General features: G+C 44.5%; 1 protein-coding gene across 1 annotated transcript in view; it reads right to left on the reverse strand.

Moving 5' to 3' along the window:
• LOC139531501 (guanine nucleotide exchange factor VAV3-like) overlaps window positions 1-22,443 on the reverse strand; it is a 202,796-nt gene extending 180,353 nt beyond the window's left edge. The window contains exon 1 of the mRNA XM_071327994.1: window positions 21,852-22,443. Within this exon, the coding sequence (XP_071184095.1) occupies window positions 21,852-22,055 (204 nt within the window). The 5' untranslated portion in view covers window positions 22,056-22,443. The remainder of the gene's footprint in view (window positions 1-21,851) is intronic.
• Between the last annotated feature and the right edge of the window lie 416 nt (window positions 22,444-22,859).

Below are 22,859 nucleotides of genomic sequence, written 5' to 3' on the forward strand. Positions count from 1 at the left end.
AAGCCTAAAGCAGAAGGCCACGGACCATGGGAATGTAAAGATTAACACAGAAGGCCAAAGACCATGGGAATGTAAAGATTAACACAGAATGCCATGGACCATGGGAATGTAAAGCCTAAAGCAGAAGGCCACGGACCATGGGAATGTAAAGATTAACACAGAAGGCCACGGACCATGGGAATGTAAAGATTAACACATTGAAGGCCATGGACCATGGGAATGTAAAGCCTAAAGCAGAAGGCCACGGACCATGGGAATGTAAAGATTAACACAGAAGGCCACGGACCATGGGAATGTAAAGCCTAACACAGAAGGCCACGGACCATGGGAATGTAAAGATTAACACAGAAGGCCATGGACCATGGGAATGTAAAGCCTAACACAGAAGGCAACGGACCATGGGAATGTAAAGATTAACACAGAAGGCCACGGACCATGGGAATGTAAAGATTAACACCGAAGGCCATGGACCATGGGAATGTAAAGCCTAAATCAGAAGGCCACGGACCATGGTAATGTAAAGATTAACACAGAAGGCCACGGACCATGGGAATGTAAAGATTAACACAGAAGGCCATGGACCATGGGAATGTAAAGCCTAACACAGAAGGCCACAGACCATGGGAATGTAAAGCCTAAAGCAGAAGGCCACGGACCATGGGAATGTAAAGCCTAACACAGAAGGCCACGGACCATGGGAATGTAAAGATTAACACAGAAGGCCACAGACCATGGGAATGTAAAGATTAACACAGAAGGCCACAGACCATGGGAATGTAAAGATTAACACAGAATGCCACGGACCATGGGAATGTAAAGCCTAAAGCAGAAGGTCACAGACCATGGGAATGTAAAGATTAACACAGAAGGCCACAGACCATGGGAATGTAAAGATTAACACAGAAGGCCACGGACCCTGGGAATGTAAAGATTAACACAGAAGGCCACGGACCATGGGAATGTAAAGCCTAACACAGGAGGCCACAGACCATGGGAATGTAAAGATTAACACAGAAGGCCACGGACCATGGGAATGTAAAGCCTAACACAGAAGGCCACAGACCACAGGAATGTAAAGCCTAACACAGAAGGCGACAGACCATGGGAATGTAAAGATTAACACAGAAGGCCACGGACCGTGGGAATGTAAAGCCTAACACAGAAGGCCACAGACCATGGGAATGTAAAGCCTAACACAGAAGGCCACGGACCATGGGAATGTAAAGCCTAACACAGAAGGCCACGGACCATGGGAATGTAAAGCCTAACACAGAAGGCCACAGACCATGGGAATGTAAAGATTAACACAGAAGGCCACGGACCATGGGAATGTAAAGCCTAACACAGAAGGCCACGGACCATGGGAATGTAAAGCCTAACACAGAAGGCCACGGACCATGGGAATGTAAAGCCTAACACAGGAGGCCACAGACCATGGGAATGTAAAGCTTTACACAGAAGGCCACAGACCATGGGAATGTAAAGCCTAACACAGAAGGCCACAGACCATGGGAATGTCAAGCCTAACACAGAAGGCCACGGACCATGGGAATGTAAAGCCTAACACAGAAGGCCATGGACCATGGGAATGTAAAGCCTAACACAGAAGGCAACGGACCATGGGAATGTAAAGATTAACACAGAAGGCCACGGACCATGGGAATGTAAAGATTAACACCGAAGGCCATGGACCATGGGAATGTAAAGCCTAAAGCAGAAGGCCACGGACCATGGGAATGTAAAGATTAACACAGAAGGCCACGGACCATGGGAATGTAAAGATTAACACAGAAGGCCATGGACCATGGGAATGTAAAGCCTAACACAGAAGGCCACAGACCATGGGAATGTAAAGCCTAAAGCAGAAGGCCACGGACCATGGGAATGTAAAGCCTAACACAGAAGGCCACGGACCATGGGAATGTAAAGATTAACACAGAAGGCCACAGACCATGGGAATGTAAAGATTAACACAGAAGGCCACAGACCATGGGAATGTAAAGATTAACACAGAAGGCCACGGACCATGGGAATGTAAAGCCTAAAGCAGAAGGCCACGGACCATGGGAATGTAAAGATTAACACAGAAGGCCACAGACCATGGGAATGTAAAGATTAACACAGAAGGCCACGGACCATGGGAATGTAAAGATTAACACAGAAGGCCACGGACCATGGGAATGTAAAGACTAACACAGAAGGCCACGGACCATGGGAATGTAAAGATTAACACAGAAGGCCAAGGACCATGGGAATGTAAAGCCTAACACAGAAGGCCACGGACCATGGGAATGTAAAGCCTAACACAGAAGGCCACGGACCATGGGAATGTAAAGATTAAAACAGGCCACGGACCATGGGAATGTAAAGCCTAAAGCAGAAGGCCACGGACCATGGGAATGTAAAGATTAACACAGAAGGCCAAAGACCATGGGAATGTAAAGATTAACACAGAATGCCATGGACCATGGGAATGTAAAGCCTAAAGCAGAAGGCCACGGACCATGGGAATGTAAAGATTAACACAGAAGGCCACGGACCATGGGAATGTAAAGATTAACACATTGAAGGCCATGGACCATGGGAATGTAAAGCCTAAAGCAGAAGGCCACGGACCATGGGAATGTAAAGATTAACACAGAAGGCCACGGACCATGGGAATGTAAAGCCTAACACAGAAGGCCACGGACCATGGGAATGTAAAGATTAACACAGAAGGCCATGGACCATGGGAATGTAAAGCCTAACACAGAAGGCAACGGACCATGGGAATGTAAAGATTAACACAGAAGGCCACGGACCATGGGAATGTAAAGATTAACACCGAAGGCCATGGACCATGGGAATGTAAAGCCTAAATCAGAAGGCCACGGACCATGGTAATGTAAAGATTAACACAGAAGGCCACGGACCATGGGAATGTAAAGATTAACACAGAAGGCCATGGACCATGGGAATGTAAAGCCTAACACAGAAGGCCACAGACCATGGGAATGTAAAGCCTAAAGCAGAAGGCCACGGACCATGGGAATGTAAAGCCTAACACAGAAGGCCACGGACCATGGGAATGTAAAGATTAACACAGAAGGCCACAGACCATGGGAATGTAAAGATTAACACAGAAGGCCACAGACCATGGGAATGTAAAGATTAACACAGAATGCCACGGACCATGGGAATGTAAAGCCTAAAGCAGAAGGCCACGGACCATGGGAATGTAAAGATTAACACAGAAGGCCACAGACCATGGGAATGTAAAGATTAACACAGAAGGCCACGGACCCTGGGAATGTAAAGATTAACACAGAAGGCCACGGACCATGGGAATGTAAAGACTAACACAGAAGGCCACGGACCATGGGAATGTAAAGATTAACACAGAAGGCCAAGGACCATGGGAATGTAAAGCCTAACACAGAAGGCCACGGACCATGGGAATGTAAAGCCTAACACAGAAGGCCACGGACCATGGGAATGTAAAGATTAAAACAGGCCACGGACCATGGGAATGTAAAGCCTAAAGCAGAAGGCCACGGACCATGGGAATGTAAAGATTAACACAGAAGGCCACAGACCATGGGAATGTAAAGATTAACACAGAAGGCCATGGACCATGGGAATGTAAAGCCTAAAGCAGAAGGCCACGGACCATGGGAATGTAAAGATTAACACAGAAGGCCACGGACCATGGGAATGTAAAGATTAACACATTGAAGGCCATGGACCATGGGAATGTAAAGCCTAAAGCAGAAGGCCACGGACCATGGGAATGTAAAGATTAACACAGAAGGCCACGGACCATGGGAATGTAAAGCCTAACACAGAAGGCCACGGACCATGGGAATGTAAAGATTAACACAGAAGGCCACGGACCATGGGAATGTAAAGATTAACACAGAAGGCCACGGACCATGGGAATGTAAAGATTAACACAGAAGGCCACGGACCATGGGAATGTAACGCCTAAAGCAGAAGGCCACGGACCATGGGAATGTAAAGATTAACACAGAAGGCCACAGACCATGGGAATGTAAAGATTAACACAGAAGGCCACGGACCATGGGAATGTAACGCCTAAAGCAGAAGGCCACGGACCATGGGAATGTAAAGATTAACACAGAAGGCCACGGACCATGGGAATGTAAAGATTAACACAGAAGGCCACGGACCATGGGAATGTAACGCCTAAAGCAGAAGGCCACGGACCATGGGAATGTAAAGATTAACACAGAAGGCCACGGACCATGGGAATGTAAAGATTAACACAGAAGGCCACGGACCATGGGAATGTAAAGATTAACACATTGAAGGCCATGGACCATGGGAATGTAAAGCCTAAAGCAGAAGGCCAAGGACCATGGGAATGTAAAGATTAACACAGAAGGCCACGGACCTTGGAATGTAAAGCCTAAAGCAGAAGGCCACCGACCATGGAATGTAAAGCCTAAAGCCTGTGTCACACAAAGTCATTTTGACACAATTTTTGTTGCAGATGCAAGTTGCATTGTGACATCATCATCTTTGCTGATGCACAAAGAAAGTCAAATGCAATTGAATTTGCATGCCACATCCAATCCTGTCATACATCCTATTTTCATAAATTATTTGTTTATACAAAAGTTTGATAATTGTACTGTTGATATAGACAAAATGCTGGCTGTACAATTTAGCTACCTAGCCAACATGTTGCCTATTTGCCAACCACGTTTTACCAAGCTAGCTAGCCTACTTCCTGTGAAACTGGAGGGCGCGCATTTCAAAAACTATAATCATAGAAATGATGGATATTAAACATTTAGGTACATACAAGTGTCTTATATCAGTTGAAAGCTTAAATTCTTGTTGATCTAACTGCACTGTCCGGTTTACAGTAGCTATTACAGTGAAAGCATATGCCATGCGATTGTTTGAGTACGGTGCCCCAAATCAAAATATTTTTCCACCGGCACAGGTTTCATAAATTCACAAATAGCGATTAAATATTCACTTACTTTTTGATAATCTTCCTCTGATTTGTCATCCAAAGGGTCCCAGATATAACATGTAGTTTTGTTAGATATAATCCTTCTTTATATCCCAAAAAGTCAGTTTAGTTGGTGTCATCGATTTGAGTAATCTACTCATTCAACATGCAGAAATACATTTCTATTTACTCCTCAGATACCCTACAATGTAATCAAACGATAATATTTCTTACGGAAAGAAGTATGTTCACTAGGAAACCAATTGTAGGTGCATCTTGTCTTTATGGCGCGAGAAAACACAAATTTCCAAGACTGTGTCCTTCCACTAAAACTGTTATTTCTTATTCGTTTTGGAAGTTACACCCCTGAAACCTTGAACATAGACTGCTGACACCCAGTGGAAGCCATATGAATTGCATCATGGGAGCTAGAATTGAGTATGCCCTTATACTTGCCATTGGAAGAGCATGGTCTCTCAAAAAGAAAATAATTCTGGTTGGTTTTTCTTTGGATTTTCTCCTACCATATCTATTGTCTTATACTCTCCTACATTATTTCAATATTTCTACAAACTTCAAAGTGTTTTCTTTCCAACGGTACCAATTATATGCATATTCTGGCTTCAGCGCCTGAGTAACAGGCAGTTTACTTTGGGCACGTCATTCAGGCGGAAATTGGGAAAAAAGGGGCCTAGCCCTAAGAAGCTCTAGCTACCTAACCAAGCTTCCGACAAGCTAAGCTAGCTAGTGCAGTTCATGTTAGACAATTTCAGTTGAAACTGGATCGAGAAAGGTCTGGGTTCACTTTCTTTTAAAATTACATTTACCGACTGCCACACCATGTACATAAACCATGACTAGCCATGGCATCTAGAAGTTTTTTCCCATTTCCATTTTGTCATGTCTCTTTTGTTGTGGTTTGCAGCAGCACTGACAGCTGTGTTGACAACCCACTGACAGCTGTGTTGACAACCCACTGACAGCTGTGTTGACATGACAACTGGGTCGGAGTTACAAACAGAATGATATGTGATTGGACATTGCATACAGTCAGTTGCATGAAATATATATTTTTTTTAAATTATCTCTTGCAATGCAATGCAACCCAGAATACAGGCAATCTTTGGAGAACCAAATGAGCCGGCTCTTTTAAGTGAATGGAACCAAATGAGCCGGCTCTTTTAAGTGAATGGAACCAAATGAGCCGACTCATTTATGTGAATGGAACAAAATGAGCCGACTCTTTTAAGAGAATGGAACCAAATGAGCCAACTCTTTTATGTGAATGGAACCAAATTAACCGACTCTTTTATGTGAATGGAACCAAATTAACCGACTCTTTTATGTGAATGGAACCAAATTAACCGACTCTTTTATGTGAATGGAACCAAATTAACCGACTCTTTTATGTGAATGGAACCAAATGAGCCGACTCTTTTATGTGAATGGAACCAAATGAACCGACTCTTTTATGTGAATGGAACCAAATTAACCGACTCTTTTATGTGAATGGAACCAAATTAACCGACTCTTTTATGTGAATGGAACCAAATGAGCCGACTCTTTTATGTGAATGGAACCAAATGAGCCGACTCTTTTATGTGAATAGAACCAAATTAACCGACTCTTTTATGTGAATGGAACCAAATGAGCCGACTCTTTTATGTGAATGGAACCAAATGAGCAAACTCTTTTATGTGAATGGAACCAAATTAACCGACTCTTTTATGTGAATGGAACCAAATTAACCGACTCTTTTATGTGAATGGAACCAAATGAGCCGACTCTTTTATGTGAATGGAACCAAATGAGCCGACTCTTTTATGTGAATAGAACCAAATTAACCGACTCTTTTATGTGAATGGAACCAAATGAGCCGACTCTTTTATGTGAATGGAACCAAATGAGCCGACTCTTTTATGTGAATAGAACCAAATTAACCGACTCTTTTATGTGAATGGAACCAAATGAGCCGACTCTTTTATGTGAATGGAACCAAATGAGCCGACTCTTTTATGTGAATAGAACCAAATTAACCGACTCTTTTATGTGAATGGAACCAAATGAGCCGACTCTTTTATGTGAATGGAACCAAATGAGCCGACTCTTTTATGTGAATGGAACCAAATGAACCGACTCTTTTATGTGAATGGAATCAAATGAGCCGGCTTACCGAAAAGACTTGGAATGCCCATCACTAACACACTGTACAACCCAGACACAACTTTATTGCAAGCAACATAAATTGCATCCAGATAGCTTTGAGTGACATCGGCTTAATGACAGGGAAATAAATCACCAGGGTTCAACCTATCCCCTACAAAGTGCACTACCGTTGACCAGAGCCCTGTGAGCCTTGTAGTGCAGGACCCTATAGTTTCTGGTCAACATAAATCCAATACATAGGAAATACGGTACCATTTGCGACGACAGCCCAGCCCAGAGTTGAGGTACTGTAGGTGTCACACGCATTGATGTGAGAGCTGGGACCTGTTCTCAGCTGTGTCACCGGGAAACCTGAGCTGGAGTGTAGGCGAATGAATATGTGCTGACTGCAGATCAACAGCTGTCCTGGTCCAGCGTAGGGTCAAAGGCAGCCAGGACACAGACAGCTAAAAAAGCAGGATCCACAATCCAGAGATACAGCCCCTCAGCTTGTACTGTTTCCATAAACCTCCTAGGCAGTGGACAGTATACTCTACGATACTATACACACTACTACTATATACTCTACTATACTATAATCAACTATACTCCACTCCACTCTGCTATACTGTATACTCTACCATATACCACGCTACACTCTGTATACTCGGCTATACTCTACTATACTCCACTATATACTGTACTCTAATATACTCCACAATACTATTATCTACTATACTCCACTCCACTCTACTATATTATACTCTACTATACTGTATACTCCACTATACTATACCATAGACCATGCTATACTATGTGTACTCTGCTATACTCTACTATATACTCTACTATATACTGTATCTAATATAGTCCACTATACTATAATCTACTATATACCCTACTGTACCCTACTATAGTCTGCTATACTCTGCTACCTTTAGTTCGTGTGTGTTTGCCGTCGCACGAGAAGAAGTTGTGTGGCTGACAGACGTTCACATGATGTTCCTAACTGAAGTGTGTGCGTCCAACCTAAAACGTAAGTGTTGGGAAGTGTGTGTATTGTGGTTTGCAACGCCGTTTCTGTGCAGGACTAGGTCTACTTCTCATTCTAACTTTCACCCTGACTCTTTTACTCAACAAGACGTATTTAACTCAGTTCTTCATGTCTGCCCTGTTTTAATACATTATTCATGTGAGATGGGTGATTGGCCTCGGCCGGCCGGCCTACGGTCCACTGCGGCTGGTCCAAACCCAGGGACATAAGCTCTGTCCCTAATGTCACCCTATTACCTCAGGACCAATAAGGCTCTTGTCAAAAGTAGCGCACTATATAGGGAATAGGTCTCTGGTCAAAAGTAGTGCACTATATAGGGAATAGGGCTCTGGTCAAAAGTAGTGCACTATATAGGCAACAGGATGCCAATTGGGACGCATGCCAGACTAATCACATTTAGAATCTCCAACGCCTCTTACAGTTTCTTCTTTCATGTACAGCCTGGTGTGTTTCAGAGAGGTAAGGGGTGGGAAATCGCCCATAAAAATGAAGTAACAACGTTTCCATATCTATTGGCATTTTCCATTAGAGGTTTCCCAAACCTCCATGCATATCCACCGCAGTGCTCTGTCCTGTCTGTTTACAGGTTTATGGTAGTTGGTGCTCTGTCCTGTCTGTTTACGGGTTTATGGTAGTTGGTGCTCTGTCCTGTCTGTTTAATGACAGAGAGGGTCAAGTAATGCTGCCATTCTGTGATGAGGTCATGAGACAAAGGGTTGTGATTAGTTGGCTGCGATGTGAGGAGAAGTGAACAATCAAGGGTAAATGTAATTCATGGAGAGCTGCACACCACAGTGGTGTGTTAGCCAGTCCAGGGCATGTAAACCTTCACAGCACAGTGGTGCTCTGTCTCTCCCTCCACCCCCTGCTCTGTCTCTCCCTCCACCCCCTGCTCTGTCTCTCCCTCCACCCCCTGCTCTGTCTCTCCCTCCACCCCCTGCTCTGTCTCTCCCTCCACCCCCTGCTCTGTCTCTCCCTCCGCTCTGTCTCTCCCTCCACCCCCTGCTCTGTCTCTCCCTCCGCTCTGTCTCTCCCTCCACCCCCTGCTCTGTCTCTCCCTCCACCCCCTGCTCTGTCTCTCCCTCCACCCCCTGCTCTGTCTCTCCCTCCGCTCTGTCTCTCCCTCCACCCCCTGCTCTGTCTCTCCCTCCACCCCCTGCTCTGTCTCTCCCTCCACCCCCTGCTCTGTCTCTCCCTCCGCTCTGTCTCTCCCTCCACCCCCTGCTCTGTCTCTCCCTCCACCCTCTGCTCTGTCTCTCCCTCCACCCTCTGCTCTGTCTCTCCCTCCACCCTCCGCTCTGTCTCTCCCTCCACCCTCCGCTCTGTCTCTCCCTCCACCCTCTGCTCTGTCTCTCCCTCCACCCTCCGCTCTGTCTCTCCCTCCACCCCCTGCTCTGTCTCTCCCTCCACCCTCTGCTCTGTCTCTCCCTCCACCCTCCGCTCTGTCTCTCCCTCCACCCCCTGCTCTGTCTCTCCCTCCACCCTCTGCTCTGTCTCTCCCTCCACCCTCTGCTCTGTCTCTCCCTCCACCCTCTGCTCTGTCTCTCCCTCCACCCTCTGCCCTCTCTCTCCCTCCACCCTCTGCTCTGTCTCTCCAGCGTATCTGCTCTCAGGAAGAGGCAAGACGTGCGACCAGTGTCCCCTCACTGGAGCGTGAATACTGGCTGTCCACCCCCTCATCCCCTCCCCCCCTTCATACTCCTCCTCCTCATCCTCCGCCTCCTCCCTTTCCTCTTTCTCCCCCAAATATCATATATCTGGTTTCCAGCTGCAGAGGGTGTGTGAGACAGATCAACTGGTGTCTGGCCCTGTGTTCATGTGTGTCTGTACATAATTATCACCACAGGTATATATTTTTAGCTGTCCCTCTACACTGCAACCAAAGACAATGACGACAGACATACAGTATTTATAAAGAGATCGGTTTGTACAGCAGTCATGTCAATGTATCACCTCCACCTACTGTTACACAGCACGAGATGCATTATACAGACTCATCCTCACTTACTGGAGAAACCTGATATGAAATATTGTTCATATGTACACCACTGAAACACTAGGTTACACACTGCAAGGCTTCTCTAAAGTGCTCTTTGCTTTTAGCATTATCATCCCTGACTGATTGTTCCTATTACTTCTCTGTCTAGTTTTAGCTGAATAGAAAAGAATGCCCATTTAATTTGGCTGAAGGCTTTCAATGTTGTTGTTTTTGTACCCACTGGCGAATGTACGGTGAATGTTGCTGCAGATCTCTCTCTCTCTCTCTCTCTCTCTCTCTCTCTCTCTCTCTCTCTCTCTCTCTCTCTCTCTCTCTCTCTCTCTCTCTCTCTCTCTCTCTCTCTCTCTCTCTCTCTCTCTCTCTCTCTCTCTCTCTCTCTCTCTCTCTCTCTCTCTCTCTCTCTCTCTCTCTCTCTCTCTCTCTCTCTCTCTCTCTCTCTCTCTCTCTCTCTCTCTCTCTCTCTCTCTCTCTCTCTCTCTCTCTCTCTCTCTCATTAAAACAGGGCAGACATGAAGAACTGAGTTAAATACGTCTTGTTGAGTAAAAGAGTCAGGGTGAAAGTTAGAATGAGAAGTAGACGGCTTTATATATATATATAAACGTGATTTGATTCGTATCAGACATGGACTAGAATAGAGTCAAATGCTATCATCAACGGCCACTGTTTTCAATCTAACTATGTCAGTATTGACGAAAAGCTCTCACAAAGCACTCAGTACAATTCTGATTAATGAACCAGTCTAGGTACGTTTCAAAAAATGCAATAAACATTGATTAGAGACAAATCGGACTCACTTCTTTTGGGGAAAATAATACAATTGGATTATATTAATTTCTCATGTACCATTGCCGTTTATTTCAGTTGACTCTCTGCAGAGGTACATATTCTATATTCAATGTCTATTTATGACACACACTAAGAGAGGCCAAATCCAGTCTGTTGAAGACTACTCTTCCCTTCTAAAGGTGTCTGTGTGTGTGTGTCTGTGTGTCTGTCTGTCTGTCTGTCTGTCTGTCTGTCTGTCTGTGTGTGTGTTTCTGTAATGTCATGACCATGGCAAGACTTGTGCCAATGTCGACATGAAATCGGGTATTAATACTACTCGTCATATCATGACGACACTGCAGAGAGAACCTGTATGATTACATCATATACTTTTTCACTCAATGAGGTAACTTCCCAGTGCTATTAAAAACTCCATAGTAGAATAGTTTATCTAATTACCTAGTCGGCTTGTTGTTGTGTGTCGCGAGATAAATATGCCTCTCGAGGAGCATTCAAGTTGCGAGAGCCAACGGAGGGAAAGGTATTGTGACAAGCAGTCAATGCACAACAATTTTTTAATGCAATCGAGGGGGAGAACACTGTTGAAAGCAGTTTTGGCAAATGTCCTGTGTGATATATTGAAACATGTATTATGTGTTAATGTGTTTAGATGTAAAATGGTTGCAAATAGCCAATGGGATTTGTTTGCAGGGGGTTGAGTTATTTGAATTAACAAATGAGAATGGCGTTTCCGTTCTTGCATTGAAGTGATTGGAATATGAGAGGCAAGGGGGGTTAAAGTTCAATGATGTATTAGAGAGTTGGGCTGAAGACACTGTAGAGATTAGTGGACTGTTGGGCTGAAGACACTGTAGAGATTAGTCGACTGTTGGGCTGAAGACACTGTAGAGATTAGTCGACTGTTGGGCTGAAGACACTGTAGAGAGTAGTCGACTGTTGGACTGAAGACACTGTAGAGAGTAGTAGACTGTTGGACTGAAAACACTGTAGAGATTAGTCAACTGTTGGACTGAAGACACTGTAGAGAGTAGTGGACTGTTGGACTGAAGACACTGTAGAGAGTAGTAGACTGTTGGACTGAAGACACTGTAGAGATTAGTGGACTGTTGGACTGAAGACACTGTAGAGAGTAGTGGACTGTTGGACTGAAGACACTGTAGAGAGTAGTGGACTGTTGGACTGAAGACACTGTAGAGAGTAGTGGACTGTTGGACTGAAGACACTGTAGAGAGTAGTAGACTGTTGGACTGAAGACACTGTAGAGATTAGTGGACTGTTGGACTGAAGACACTGTAGAGAGTAGTGGACTGTTGGACTGAAGACACTGTAGAGAGTAGTGGACTGTTGGACTGAAGACACTGTAGAGATTAGTGGACTGTTGGACTGAAGACACTGTAGAGAGTAGTGGACTGTTGGACTGAAGACACTGTAGAGAGTAGTGGACTGTTGGACTGAAGACACTGTAGAGAGTAGTGGACTGTTGGACTGAAGACACTGTAGAGATTAGTGGACTGTTGGACTGAAGACACTGTAGAGATTAGTGGACTGTTGGACTGAAGACACTGTAGAGAGTAGTGGACTGTAATGTGTCCAGGAGAACATTAAATCAATCTGTTCCGTTTATTATAAGTACGCTTCTGGGGTCTTCAGTAAAAGAACCCAGCATCTTAGGATGCAACAGACTGTATTTTGAAAGCAGTTTTGTCCTTTGTTTAACTAAAAACAAGAGGGGATCCCAGTTATACATTACTACGACGTTTATTTTCTCTACTCCTTCAACTGCGCGTGGCATCGTTTTACGAATGCAGTTTTACAACCAGTTTCAAGCACAACTGTGCAACAGAGCTCTTAATGGGGGCAATGTCATACTTTGTAAAAGAAACAAACAAATATATTTGAGTGAATAATAATGAGTTTTCATCTGTATTTTTCATAGCTGTTTACATACCACCACAGTCAGAGGCTGGCGCTAAGACAGCAGTGAATGACCTGTATACCGCCATAAACAAACAAGAAAACGCTCACCCAGAGGAGGCGCTCCTAGTGGCCGGGGACATTAATGCAGGGAAACTTAAATCTGTTTTACCAAATTTCTAATCGGCATGTTAAATATGCAACCAGAGGGGAAAAAAACTCTGGACCACCTATACTTCACACATAGAGACGCATACAAAGCTCTCCCTCGCCCTCCATTTGGCAAATCTGACTATAATTCTATCCTCCTAATTCCTGCTTACAAGCAAAAATGAAAGCAGGAAGCACCAGTGACTAGATCAATAAAAAAAAGTGGTCAGATGAAGCAGATGCTAAGCTACAGGACTGTTTTGCTAGCACAGACTGGAATATGTTCCGTGATTCCTCCGATGGCATTGAGGAGTAAACCACATCTGTCATTGGCTTCATCAATAAGTGCATCAATGACGTCGTCCCCACAGTTACCGTACGTACATACCCCAACCAGAAGCCATGGATTACAGGCAACATCCACACTGAGCTAAAGGCTAGAGCTGCAGATCCTCAAAAGGTTTTACAGCTGCACCATTGAGAGCATCCTGACCGGTTGCGTCACTGCCTGGTATGGCAACTGCTCGGCCTCCGACCGCAAGGAACTACAGAGGGTGGCCAAGCTCTCTGCCATCCAGGACCTCTATACCAGGCGGTGTCAGAGGAAGGCCCTAAAAATTGTCAAAGACTCCAGTCACCCTAGTCATAGACTGTTCTCTGCTACCGCACGGCAAGCGGTACCGGAGCGCCAAGTCTAGGTCAAAGAGGCTTCTACACAGCTTCTACCTCCAAGCCATAAGACTGCTGAACACCTAATCAAATGGCTACCCAGACTATTTGCATTGCCCACCCCACCCCCCTTTTACACCGCTGCTACTCTCTGTTGTTATCATCTATGCATAGTCACTTTAATAACTACCTACATGTACATATTACCTCGACTAACCGGTGCCTCCGCACATTGACTCTGTACCGGTACCCCCTGTATATAGTCTCGTATTGTTATTTTACCGCTGCTCTTTAATTACTTGTTTCTTATTTATTATCCGTACATTTATTTTATTTATTATAACTTTTTAAATATTTTTTATATATTTTTTAAAACTACATTGTTGGTTAGGGACTCGTAAGTAAGCATTTCACTGTAAGGTGAAACCTGTTGTATTCGGCTCATGTGACTAATAAAATGTGATTTGATTTTGACATCTGATAATATAGACCATGCATAGTCTATACGCATAGTCCAATATCTTAAAATAATTTTAACAGAATGTTTACCCATATGTTATTGGACCCATTTCTGGAGGTTAAAATAGCATTTTAGATGGTGTCAGCATCAATTTATTTTCTTTAATTTTGGAGTAGAATTTCCTTTTAAAGTCACCAGAACTGAGCTTCTCAGTCGTTCTACATAAAAAATGATCCGGGGGGGGGGGGGGCCGGTACCCTAATCAGAGGGACTGGAATTGGTCAAACTCTCAGCTTAATACATGTACAAAAATATCCTCTTTCCCTAAAAGCATGATGGTCTCTTACAGCAAAGGGAAGGTTAACTTTGCCCCAGACAACCGGTCTGAGATTGACTTAAATTTCAGTCATGGGATTGTTTTGTTGTTGTTGCTTTAAACCCCTAAATGTAGTGAAGTAAAAGTAGTCAAAAATATAACTAAAAGTACAGATACCCCCCAAAACTTTACCTAAATGCTTTACACGACTGGTTTCATATGAGGCGACAGTACTTTTGATTGTTCACAATTAATTCATGATTATCCATAACATAGACATGTTCAGAAACATCTTCTAATCTTACTTATTTACTTTCCTAGGTCTCTTTCCTCCTTCCCTAGCTTCCTTTCCTTTAATCCTTTCCTTTAATCATTTCCTAACTTACTTTCCTATATCCCTTTCCTTCTTTCCTTTCCTAGTTCCCATTCATTTTTATAATTTTTTTTACAGTCCACCCACTTTTTAATCAAACAGTTTATTTTCTCTTGTCCACCTCTAGTTCACCAGATTCCTCAAGACTATGTAAGATCTTGGTCCCTTTAAGATCTTGGCCCCAGCAGACAACACCACAACAAATCATAGATATCCATCAGACACTCTCTTTCTCCATTAAATCCCTCGCATGTTTCAGAACCAGCTGGTGGAGGGAGAGATGGACACACCCTTTCAAATGAGGGAGTTTTTGATTAGTAAAGATTTCTCATAATATTACAAAATGTTCCATCACGACCCAAATAGCTTCCTGCAATGCGATTAGCATGACATTGCAACAATTTGTGTTCTTGTTTTTTTCCCCCGGAAGAATCGGATAACATCTAAAATGGCGTCTGAGAGATGTGGTTGCGTCTGGAAGGAGGGGGAAAGAGGTGAGCCACGAGCGTTGCGTCACCTGGACCTTGACGGACTTTGGGAGAGGGGTGTATTTGAGGTTGGAGAATTGTATGGAGTGAGGGATTGGTATGTGCCAGCTGGTCAAAATCAAATCAAATCAAATTTTATTTGTCACATACACATGGTTAGCAGATGTTAATGCGAGTGTAGCGAAATGCTTGTGCTTCTAGTTCCGACCGTGCAGTAATATCTAACAAGTAATCTAACAATTTCACAAAAACTGCCTTATACACACACAAGTGTAAAGGAATGAATAAGAATATGTACATAAAAATATATGGATGAGCGATGGCCGAACAGCATAGGCAAGATGGTATAGAGTATGGGGGAGGGAGAGATTGGGGAGGGAGAGATTGGAAAGGGAGAGATGGGGAGGGAGAGATGGGGGAGGGAGTGATGGGGAGGGAGAGATGGGCAGGGAGAGATGGGGGAGGGAGAGATGGGGGAGGGAGAGATTGGGAGGTCGAGATGGGCAGGGAGAGATGGGGGAGGGAGAGATGGGAGAGGGAGAGATGGGGGAGGGAGAGATGGGTGAGGGAGAGATGGAGAGGGAGAGGTGGGGGAGGGAGAGATGGGGAGGGAGAGATGGGGGAGGGAGAGATGGGGAGGGAGAGATGGGGGAGGGAGAGACGGGGAGGGAGAGACGGGGAGGGAGAGACGGGGAGGGAGAGATGGGGGAGGGAGAGATGGGGAGGGAGAGATGGGGGAGGGAAAGATGGGCGAGGGAGAGATGGGGGAGGGAGAGATGGGGGAGGGAGAGATGGGGGAGGGAGAGATGGGGAGGGAGAGATGGGGGAGGGAGAGATTGGGAGGGAGAGATGGGGGAGGGAGAGATGGGGGAGGGAGAGATGGGGGAGGGAGAGATGGGGGAGGGAGAGATGGGGGAGGGAGAGATGGGGAGGGAGAGTTGGGGAGGGAGAGTTGGGGAGGTAGAGGTGGGGGAGGGAGAGATGGGGGAGGGAGAGATGGGGAGGGAGAGATGGGGAGGGAGAGATGGGGGAGGGAGAGATGGGGAGATGGGGAGGGAGAGACGGGGAGGGAGATGGGGAGGGAGAGATGGGGGAGGGAGAGATGGGGAGGGAGAGTTGGGGAGGGAGAGTTGGGGAGGTAGAGGTGGGGGAGGGAGAGATGGGGGAGGGAGAGACGGGGAGGGAGAGACGGGGAGGAAGTGTTTATCTGACACCAAGGATAGACATCTTCCCTGTCTCTCCTTCCAGCAGCTTGGGAATTATATACAAACCCTATCAACACCAGGTAGAATTGTTATTAGAATTGTTATTATTAATGAATTGTTATTCATTTAACTGATGGTGTGCTCTGTTCAAATGTTATACAATTTTTGGGCTTTTAAGCCAACTGGTGTCTCGCTGCTCCTACCTATACTGGGCATAGAAATAGTTTATGCAATAGAACAGTTGCAAAAATCTGAAATGAAATACAGAAATCAATGAATCACATCAACACCAGTGAGCTTCCCATGGGAAGGGGAAACAGGAAGGGGAAACAGGAAGGGGAAGGGAAAACAGGAAACATGAAGGGGAAGTGGAAACCGAAAGGGGAAGGGAACAGTTTACCAAAATGTCTTTACTATGTACGCTGTCTATGGACGAGATATAACAGCAGTCCGTGCTTTGTTTACCTGACCAACGTTTCCAAATGCTCAGATTTTAGCAGCTGTGGCACAAATCCAATTCAAGTCAATGGGACTTATTATAGTACTTAACATTGTTCATGTTCCAACTTGTAATTAACCAGATTTTTCGATTGACTTCATCCTCAGCTGCTCTTCTGTTCTGTTTAAATACAACATGTAATAGTAGAGTAGCTGAATATACACTACCGTTCAAAAGTTTGGGGTCACTAGGAAATGTCCTTGTTTTTGAAAGAAAAACTATTTTTTTTGTCCATTAAAATAACAATGAATTGATCAGAAACACAGTGTAGACATTGTTAATGTTGTAAATGACTATTGTAGCTGGAAACAGCTGATTTTTTATGGAATATCTACATAGGCGTAAAGAGGCCCATTATCAGCGACCATCACTCCTGTGTTCCAATGGCACGTTGTGTTAGCTAATCCAAGTTTATATTTTTAAAAGGCTAATTGATCATTAGAAAACCCTTTTACAATTATGTTAGCACAGCTAAAAACTGTTGTGCTAATTAAAGAAGCAATAAAACTGGCCTTCTTTAGACTAGTTGAGTTTCTGGAGCATCAGCATTTGTGGGTTCGATTACAGGCTACTCCCTTCACAGAACAGTGCAAACTGGCTCTAACCAGAATAGAAAGAGGAATGAGAGGCCCCGGTGCACAACTGAGCAAGAGGACAAGTACATTTGAGTGTCTAGTTTGAGAAACAGACACCTCACAAGTCCTCAACTGGCAGCATCATTAAATAGTACCCGCAAAACACCAGTCTCAACGTCAACAGTGAAGAGGCAACTCCGAGATACAGGCACTCTAGGCAGAGTACTGACTGGCCAATAAAAATAAAAGATTAAGATGGGCAAAAGAACACAGACACTGGACAGAGGAAGGTGAAGAAGCCGGATGTGGAGGACCTGGGCTGGCGTGGTTACACGTGGTCTGCGGTTGTGAGGCCGGTTTGGGTGTACTGTCAAATTCTCTAAAACTATGTTGGAGGCGGCTTATGGTAGAGAAATTAACATTCAATTATCTGGCAACAGCTCTGGTGGGCATTACTGCAGTAGGCATGCCAATTGTATACAATTGTATACTATACTTTTAGATTGGCCTTTTATTGTCCCCAGCACAAGGTGCACCTGTGTAATGATCATGCTGTTTAATCAGCTTCTTGATATGCCACACCTGTCAGGTGGATAGATTTTCTTGGCAAAGGATAAATGCTCACTAACAGGGATGTAATCAAATTTGTGCGCAACATTTGAGAGAAATACAGTTTTTGTGCATATGGAAAATGTCTGGGATCTCTTATTTCAGCTCATGAAACATGGGACCAACATTTTACATGTTGCATTTATATTTTTGTTCAATGTCATTTGGGGAGTATAGCTGGTTTAGCTGGTTTAATGCAGCCAGCTTTGGGCCAGAAAAAACACTAAGTATGTGGCCCACAGCTGGGCCGGAATAACATCGCTATCTGGGAAAACCACCGCTTCCAAAACACTTTGGTTGAACCTAAAAGTACCAGCAGCCAACCACACTTCCTCTAATTTGACACACTTGCGCACTGTCCTGTTGTAATATTCACACACACACACACACACACACACACACACACACACACACACACACACACACACACACACACACACACACACACACACACACACACACACACACACACACACACACACACACACACACACACACACACACACACATTTTGAGAAAACCCACTTTAGACTCACTTCTGTTGTACCTGTCACAGTTTCCTTCCCTTTTCCCAAGCAGACACAGTTTCCATGACAAAATAACACCTACATCCAAAGCTGAGATATTCCGGGGATGTCAGATTCTTAATTCTTCTTTCCTTAGAACGTGTTATGGAGAAGGTACGAAGGCCCAATACCCCTCATTTCCATTTCATTTATCTTGTTCATGTTGTTGCTCTCTTAAAAGACACCAGGTTAAAAGGTTGAAGTAAAATCCTGTCACAACAAAGTGTGTTTTAGTTTAGTTTTTTGTTGTATTTTTTCTACAAGAGTAGCATTTTATTGTCTTACCCTGACAAACAACAACAATTGGATATTGGTATTGACTGAACAGAGCAGCCAAAAAAGGCACACACCACACACTTCACATCAGAGAATTACACACACACACACACACACACACACACACACTACACATTACACACTGCATACCTCACATCAGAGAATCACACACACACACTACACTACGTCCCTCTTATCAGCCCTGCTTCTGCCATCACAAATTCCACTGCTGTCCAAGTAACTCTTTAGAGGCTCTAATACATTGTGCTTTAATTACGTGTCTAATTCAGCCACAGGGCCCGCTGCTTTGAAGGCCCGAGTCCCTTGTGTCCTCAGAGAGGGCACTCTGATATGGCTCTATGCCACAGACAGGTGCTTTGTGCTCTGAGCCCTATAAAGCCTTTGTATTGGTGTCTCTGTGGCCCCCAGGGTCCCACTGGGTGAGTGGAGGCCTAGTGTCCCATTGGTTGTAAATGGACCAATGATAAAATAAGCTGCTGCCACTGTGTACTCATGAATTATTCACAGTGGACTCCACCCACACTCCATTATGTAAATGTGACCTCGACGACGCGAGCTTTCAGGGACGGGCAGATTTTTTAAAACTATTTAAACCCCAAAAAATGATCCGTTTCTGTTGGGCAGTAATGGACATCTAAAGGGAATTGGTCCCCTTACACTCAGCATGTTGTATGAATGGTTGTGTATGTTCCTAGCCTAGGAACAGAAATATCATATACTCTTGGTCTACAATTAACAGAAAGTAGGCTGAGCAGATTTGTAAATATAAACCGTATTTGCTTCAGTGATGTACTACTACTACTGTGTGTGAATTCATGTACAGGATGTGGTTTGTTTTTTGTATTTCCATATGTATCATCCTCATCATTTATTGAATCAGAAAATGGCTAATGCATCTAACAAGCCACGTGTAAAAATAACATAGTGTTCGCAAGATAAGTATAGAACACAACCCAGTTCCTGCTACATTGTGTGCCACTATGCCATGAATTAGAGCGGATGCTGACAAATAATGATCCGCCCCCTGTCATTAGGTTGCAGCCGTTAGCCTTGCATAATCCTGAGCGTAAGACAAAGATCAACTTATTTTCCTACCGACACCATTGAGTTTCCTCTTTCAAATCACCATTGCTGACATGTTCATGATCTCCCGGGTGGCGCAGTGGTCTAGGGCACTGCATCGCAGTGCTAGCTGCGCCACCAGAGTCTCTGGGTTCACGCCCAGGCTGGGCTGGGTTCGCGCCCAGGCTCTGTCGTAGCCGGCCGCAGCCGGGAGATCCGTGGGGCAACGCACAATTGGCAAAGCGTCGTCCGGGTTAGGGAGGGTTTGGCCGGTAGGGATATGCTTGTCTCAGTATGTAAAAAAATGTAATAAAATGTATGCACTCTACTGTAAGTCGCTCTGGATAAGAGCGTCTGCTAAATGACTAAAATGTAAATGTATGTTGTGTCAATCCTTCATCAATTTGTTTGAGGCACTAAAAGCAATACAAATGGCAATAGGAACACCGGTTCTGTCATGGTAATGGTCAACTTGACTTCACGACATTGGTCGAACATTGAACATTGTAAAAACAAACTTGATTACAAAACTATTTTTGAAGCATTTCATATTGACATGGGGATTGTAGAATTATTGTATTAGTGACCTCTGTCAGCTTTACAATGATACAGTTCCTACACTATATATAAAAAAGTATGTGGATACCCCTTCAAATGAGTGGATTAGGCTATTTCAGCCACACCCTTTGCAGACAGCTGTATAAAATCGAGCACACTGCCATGCAATCTCCATAGACAAACACTGGCAGTAGAATGGCCTTACTGAAGAGCTCAGTGACTTTCAACGTGGCACCGGCGTAGGATGCCACCTTTCCAACTAGTCAGTTTGTCATTGAGCCAAGTCACAGATTTAGCTGTGATGTGAAGGCGAATTATAATCTGCCCAGCCCAGAGCCAGGCCCGGCTGTGACAGGACAGGCTTGGTGTGGGATAGGACAGGAGCAGATGGTCTTTGACAACCAGGAGAGAGCCTGGAAATGTAGTGGAGGCAGGAGCCTCTGTTTTTAATAATGCAGCATACAGGGGGAGCTGCTGTACCTGACAGTGACGCTCTCTATCTGCCGGTCTGTGTTAGGTCTGTCTATCTGCCTGTCTGTGTTAGGTCTGTCTATCTGCCTGTCTGTGTTAGGTCTGTCTATCTGCCTGTCTGTGTTAGGTCTGTCTATCTGCCTGTCTGTGTTAGGTCTGTCTATCTGCCTGTCTGTGTTAGGGCTGTCTATCTGCCTGTCTGTGTTAGGGCTGTCTATCTGCTTGTCTGTGTTAGGTCTGTCTATCTGCCTGTCTGTGTTAGGGCTGTCTATCTGCCTGTCTGTGTTAGGTCTGTCTATCTGCCAGTCTGTTTAGTTCGTGTTGGTAAAGCCTCAAAGTAACTCCTCTACCTCCAGCTGAACAGACTCTCATCACCTATAGAGAGCAAGCAAGAGCGGATCTGCGGGTTCACATAACAGTACTACAGCTTTTCTTTGAGAGACCAAAATAATAATAGTTCCCTTGTTGACAAGAAATAACACTGTCGAGGATATGACACAATTTCCAAGTTCACTGCGAACTAAGTGATTGAAACGGACAACAACCTTAACATCTGTGCAGAGCAAAGTATTTCATTTTGCTATTGTGTTAACCCCCATTAGATGCGTGAACATCTGGGCATAGTAGAGTTGCCTAGTATTTGCAGCGTTTTACTTTGTCACTGTGAATGTAAACACGTTTCTTATCATACCTGTGACATCTGAGGTCGGAGGTTGATCTCTTTGAGGTTGATGGACTGGGGTCGGAGGTTGTTGAGAAGTTGACACAGGAGCACTCCATCTCGGAGGGTCTGAGCCAGGTCGAATACCTGAGCAGACTCCCATGTTACCCGATGGTCGGGTGGAAGCATCTTGCAGTTGATCAGCCATAATGCGCACTGCCTCCAATACTCCATTTAGGTTTGAGATCAAACAAATCTTACGCGACGAATAGGAATCCAATTGGAGTGTAATCAATAGAACGCACTAATATAACATTGTGTCCGTTCTCAATTTATCATATAAACGATGAAAACGAAACTAGGTATAGTTGCAGGATTTAATTCTACTTCTCTTCGTTTCATAACAGAAATAAAAGTAAATTGGAAGACGCTAGGCTACTGTTTGGAGGTTACGTGTACTCTGTCCATTGATGACTGAACTGTTCCATCGGCTGAGAGTAACGGCAACACTGTCCGTGCGCTCTCTCTCGGTCTCTCGCTCGCTCTGTCCACAGGGCTAAACTACCACCCGCAGCCTCTCCTCTTCCGTTTGCCACTCATACAGAATGTTCCGTGTACACTGCGTTAGGCTACTACAGGCTACTGCGTTGTCACCTCATAAGGGACAGTTCGACATTTACTGGGAAGGGGAGGTCTATAATAGGGATGGTTGGCAAACTTTAATTTTTTTATGCTTTTGGGAGAGTTGTGTGTTTTTATTGGGCACAGGGGATGGTAGTTTTTCCCTGGTTAACATTCACTCTTCTGCAGGTTTTGCATTTGCCTCCCATGCCAATGTGCTTTGGTACTTACCTTATGCACACTGTTTTTCTGCTAGCTAACTTTTATTATAAACTGGGTGGTTCGAGCCCTGAAAGCTGATTGGCTGACAGCCGTTGTATACCACGGGTATGACAAAACATAATTTTTGTTGGTATAATAAGGCACCTTGGGGGGTTGTAGTATATGGCCAATATACCACGGCTAAGGCCTTTATCC

Source organism: Salvelinus alpinus, chromosome 10 (genome assembly GCF_045679555.1).
Source record: "Salvelinus alpinus chromosome 10, SLU_Salpinus.1, whole genome shotgun sequence".
Lineage (NCBI taxonomy): Eukaryota > Metazoa > Chordata > Actinopteri > Salmoniformes > Salmonidae > Salvelinus > Salvelinus alpinus.